The 5,638-nt window shown below is 40.9% G+C and overlaps 1 protein-coding gene across 1 annotated transcript; it reads left to right on the top strand.

The window, feature by feature from the left end:
- The first annotated feature begins 1,037 nt into the window (after nt 1-1,037).
- LOC147623113 (peroxidase 5-like) lies at nt 1,038-3,902 on the top strand. Its single transcript, XM_086821810.1, has 4 exons — nt 1,038-1,319; nt 1,844-2,035; nt 2,620-2,785; nt 3,199-3,902. Exons 1-4 carry the CDS (start codon nt 1,107-1,109, stop codon nt 3,585-3,587), a joined length of 960 nt encoding a protein of 319 aa, XP_086677936.1. The 5' UTR covers nt 1,038-1,106; the 3' UTR covers nt 3,588-3,902.
- Nucleotides 3,903-5,638: the final 1,736 nt, after the last annotated feature.

Here is a 5,638-nt window from a genome sequence, read left to right as displayed (position 1 = left end):
ACCATTTAGCTTACGAAATTTAGGAGCGGGAGCAAACTCCTCTAAACAACCCACACAACAAGCCAGAGGGAGAGAAAGAAGGGGCTCATCCTGAAGATATAGAAAGAGGGGCTCATCATGAAGAGAAGGACAGGTGATTTAATAAAATTTTCTACTTATTGTGACTCTAAAACTTCACGAGCCACTTATTAATTAATGTGATTTGAAATTTTGGCCCCATATTATTGTGCCTCTAAGGGCCTTTATAGACCAAAAGGTGTGCCCACCAAGCTAAACTTTTTTGCTTTTCTCGGGCATGAGAGCTTTACACACCAAATGTGCCTACAATAGCCCATCGGTTAGAATGGATGGCTATATGTTGTGAGGTATTGGGTTCAAGTCCCACTACTACCTTTTCATTAAAGGCTCCAAAGGGAAAAGAGCCCGCCCACGGCCTTGGGCAGGGGGTCTTGGCTGCCCAGTGTTATCCACCCCACGGAAAAGGCGGGCGCAATATCTTTTTGCCTTGGGTTCAAGTCCCACCATCTACCTTTTCATTAAAGGCTGCAAAGGGAAAAGAGCCAGCCCACGGCCTTGGGCAGGGGCAGCGTTGTCCACCCCACAGAAAAGGGGGGCGCAATATCTTTTTGCTGCATGGCACATTGCCCCCTGTGGGGAAGCCTCGGTTGTGTAAAGACCCTAATAAAAAAACTTCCTAGCCAAAAACCTCAAGTGAACTCTCTCTTTTTCATGGAGTGAAACGGGTATTGAACTACACTGTCACTCACGAGTCATCACCTCACACTTATTACAAATGGCTGGGGTTGGTGGATGTAGCGGCGAGACCGGATATTTCAATGCGGACTCATGACTGCCCATATTAAATGACCTCGGCGCACCGCCTTTAACAGTTGATTAGTGCTTAATACTATCCATTTTGACTTCAAATAATTTACATTAAGTAGTACGTACTAGCTAATCCAAAACGCAAAGAAATAATTAGATAAAAACCAGTAGTTAAAGGTTTGAATGAGACCGTGTTTAGTTTAGTGTAATTTCTTGTTATTCAGAAAGCTCTTCTCAACTGTTTAGATAAGGGGAGAGATCGCCGGCCACCTTCTCACAACATGGCCTTCTCCTACGCTGCACTGCCGCTTTCTCTTCTGCTTTTGCTTTCTCTGGAAAAGCATGTAGCTCTCTCTCAATTTGTGGGTTTCTATGGTTTGACCTGTCCACGAGCAGAGGCCATTGTAACCCAAGTTGTGACTGGTGCATTCCATAAGGACCCCTCCATAGCTGCCTCCCTTGTGCGTTTGATGTTTCATGATTGTTTTGTGCAGGTATGTTAACTCAATTTCCATCAAATCAATATCAAATGTCTTAATGGGTTGCTTTAATCCTACCTTAAACTATAGTATAACCTCATCACATGTAATCTCATTTGGTTATAAGCAAGTGCTTGTCTAATTTGTAATTAATAGGTATGCTCACTTAATTTTGTATTAGAGGGTTGTAATGGTGGGTTACTTAAATGTAAGCAAGGCACTACATGTTCAGCTAGCTTAACCCCCATCGCAAAATTATAAATAAATTCGTAATTACTAGTGCATTTACATCATAATTATCCCAAGATCTCTACAGTAGTTATAATGGGGGTTGATTAAGGTTAAACAAGCTCTAATCAAGCAAGGCACCACTAGTGCATTTGCATCATATTATTCTGATGATTAGGTATTATGAGGGTTGATTTAAGTTTGAGCAAACTCATAGTTATATCAAATTCTCTGGTTTTTGTTGTGGTTAAGGGTAGGTTAAGGTTAAGCAAGCTTCAAGGTTCTCACAATCAAGTTTCAAAAAAATGCAGGGGTGTGATGGCTCTATTCTGCTTGACAATGCAGCAGGCTTGCCTCCGGTGGAGAAAACTGCTGTTCCAAACCAAACTGTGAGAGGGTATGAAGTGATAGATGAAGCCAAAGCTGCAGTGGAGGCAGCGTGCCCAGGGGTTGTCTCCTGTGCTGACATTGTAGCTCTTGCAGCCCGGGACTCAGTTGTGCTGGTACGTCCACCCTTTTCCTAAGGTCAATACTCTGCAATTTTTCCTTACCCTAAGCCTCTCATCCTACTTAATAATCCTTATTCTAAGACCAAGAATCTTAAATTACCCATACTCTAAAATCTTCTTTTAAAAAAAATCTCTTTTAACCCGATAACAATAATCTGTGACTCTCCTCATTCTAGTCTTTTTTTTTTGGAAAAAAAAAATATAAGTCTGTGGTACCTCAGTTGTTAAGGTGTTTGGTTGATATAGCCGAGTTTATGAGTTCGAAGCCAGATTGATGCTACTTTGTTATGTTACTCTTCATTGGTGTGTGATGTGCGGTGTGTGGTGTTTGTAAAAGGGCATGCGGGGCCTGAGAGGAGTCCTCTCAACAACCAGGAATTAGTTCCGAACAATATTCTATAATTATCATTGGTCTTGGGTTAAGGATAATCATACAAGCATTGATTTTTTCTTTTTAATGTAGGCTTATTCTAGGGATTGAATTACTAATTTGATATCCCTTTTCCTTTGGAAGAATAGTTTTATGTTCATTTTAGCTTAGAGTTTTGCCAGTAATAATCAAAGGTATGTTGGTGCAGACTGGAGGTCCAACGTGGCAAGTGCCAACAGGGCGGAGGGATGGGAGGGTGTCCTCTGCGTTGGCTGCCACAGTAAGCTTGCCCTTGCCAACGTTGACCACACCTGTGTTGACACAAATATTCCTCTCCCATGGGCTCTCACAAGATGAAATGATCACTCTCTCAGGTAAGGCCACCATTCACAAGATTTAATGGTTACATTTTTTTTTTGAATGGGCTAGAATTAGAAAGTACAACACAACACACACCCATGCATGCCACCGCTTACACAGTGAGGGCTTGAACCCATGATCTTGAGAATCTCAAGGTCATGGGTACAACACAACACCCACCCATGCGTGCGACCGCTTGCACAGCACAACACACACCCATGCGTGCCATCGCGCTTGTAGAGAGAAAGTACAACACAACACATACCCATACGTACCACCACTTACACAACACCACACACCCATGCGTGCCACCGCGTGCACATTGAGAGCGTGAACCCATGGAGACTCTCAAACAACACCTCTATCCTCACATTGTCATTGCATTCTATGAAAGGGTTCTTAATACTTGGGGGTTGTGATGTTGAAGGTGCGCACACAATAGGGAGGGCCCATTGCTCTTCGTTCTCCAATAGGCTGGCGTTGAACGATCCCACACTAGACCCACAGTACGCCGCCCACCTGAAGCAGGTGTGCCCGCCCAATGCAAACCCTCAAACAACCGTACCGTTGGACCCCGCGACTCCTTTCACATTTGACAACAAGTATTTCTCCAATCTGGCCACCAACCGGGGCCTCCTCACGTCCGACCAGGACCTCCACACCAACCTGGGCAGCCAGTTTGGATCCAACCTCGACTCCTCCAATGGCAATCTGTGGGAGCTCAAGTTCACCGCTGCCATGGTCCACCTCAGCACCCTCAATGTCCAGTTTGGTACCCTCGGTGAAATTAGAAAGAATTGTAGAGCCACCAATTAAAATTCACACCCCTCTAATGCCCACCCCCCATACAACACCCTCTGTTATCCCACCCCATACAACACCCCCCATTATGTACATCTTGATTTCATTTCTTTAAATCCCACCCCCCTTTTGTGGCTTGTTTTTATAACTTGGCACCCACCTTAACCCCACATTTGGTTATGTGGCCTTTTCTTATATATGGTTGACTAAGCTGTTTGCTTGTGCTCAAGGTGTGCCCTTCTTAGTGTGCTCCTAAAGAATCTCCTTTTGAAAGTGTGTAGGATTTTTTTGAATCTTCGTCTCGTCCAATCCCATTGGCTTTTAATGTTAATTCTTGCTAACTCACATTATCCTTGCATATAGAAAAAAATGCAAGCAAAATTTTAATAAATGGAAAAGAAAATTGTTTACATCACAATGTCAATGTTGTGAATATTACTTGAAAGTGAGCATTTCTTTTCTTGTTCCTCTGTCTTAAGGTTCACACGTGTGTGTGTGTGTGTGTGTGGAAATGATACTTTTAATGGACATTATCAATCCTTATATTTCTTTTTTCGGCCTACACTAAAGGTGCTCATCTATTGGTAATGGTGTAAGTGAGTGAAAACAAGCAAAGTAATTTGACCATGTAAATCAAAGTGCAAATCAATTAAGAATGTAACAGATTTTCAGTCATAGTTTTCCTAATTGCAATCTGAGCATTGTAGATAATCCCTCTCTCTCTCTCTCTCTCTCTCTCTCTCTCTCTCTCTATGTATATATAGCATACATGAAAACTATAACTCATGGTAAAGATTGTTAGTAATGAATTGCTTTTCTTCAATCACATGCTTTTCTCTAGATAATAAAAAGAAATGATCACATCTTTTTAACAAATAAGAAAAAAGTTTCTTTGTAAGAGGCTTTCCTTTGTTGTGTACTGAGAAAAAGATGTGTGATTGCTTACTTCTTGAGTAGTTTCCTTGGGTTGAAATTGTAAAAAGCTAGTAGAAACTGTGGTTGAAAATAAATAACAAAAAGAGATGAAGAGGGAAACTAGGAAACCTATATTTGTGTTATTGATGTAATATTTAAATACCTTGAATATGTTAAATTTTAAATACGCTACTATGTCCTCCCTTTTGATAAAAGTAGGTAATTTTATTGCAACAAAGCTCCAAATTTAGAATTTTATTCAAGAGTTGGTATTGAATTATGCCGTGTGTTGAATTTGAATGGTCAACCTCCACTTTGGGAGGCTTGGGTGCTTATCCACTTGACCTACCTTTTTTTCTTTAAGGTTCCAGAGAATGTCCACAAGAAAATCTTCTTATTGGCAGTGCATCTTTGTATGTAAAGGGGAAGGTTTTATGCATTGGAGCACAAAAGTTTTTTTAAAATAGAAGGCAAAATGGAATTGAAGAAGGCATCATGCATGTCAAAAGCTTATTGAACCCTAGATTAAAGGCTAAGAAATAAAGCCTAGTGTGGCCTCATTGAATCGACCAAGAAGACTTTGGTCTTTGCCTCATTGAATCGACCAAGAAGACTTTGGTCTTTGCCTCATCACTCTATGTGAAAAAGTTGTGTCTGTCCAATGTAGAGGTGAGCTTTGTAGTTTTCCTTCCTTGCCAAGGAGATGCCGTTGTCTTAAAAGCCCAAGGGCAAAGCATTAAACTCCTTAGTTTTTTAAAGGCGTGTTTACAAGGTTGTTAAGTGATGCAAACGCATCTTGTTTAATCATGTATTCAAAAAGTTGTACTGGCCTTATATATTGGGAAGTTCGATACCAATCTAAGGTAGACCTGCACACAAACTCAATATTAAGTAATGAAAGAAGGAAAACAATGTGGGAATTATACTAGCTTTGCACACATTGAATAAAGCCTTCAATATGGGTATCAAATTCTTTTTGCTATTAATTAATTAGTGACAAGGGCTCCAACCTTTGAGGTGGAAGCTTGATTAATTAATTTTAAAAAAAACCTTACGATGCTTTCGAAAGGCATTGGGATCTTATAGGATTTTTCCAGAGAGTTCGTAGCTTCACCGCCCCTCTCTCACTTTCATGGGCTCTTTTTTTTTTC

The sequence above is a fragment of the Cibotium barometz genome, chromosome 27 (genome assembly GCF_041138505.1).
Source record: "Cibotium barometz isolate CiBa-2024 chromosome 27, ASM4113850v1, whole genome shotgun sequence".
Classification (NCBI taxonomy): domain Eukaryota; kingdom Viridiplantae; phylum Streptophyta; class Polypodiopsida; order Cyatheales; family Cibotiaceae; genus Cibotium; species Cibotium barometz.
This window is presented reverse-complemented; position numbering and strand designations above follow the sequence as displayed.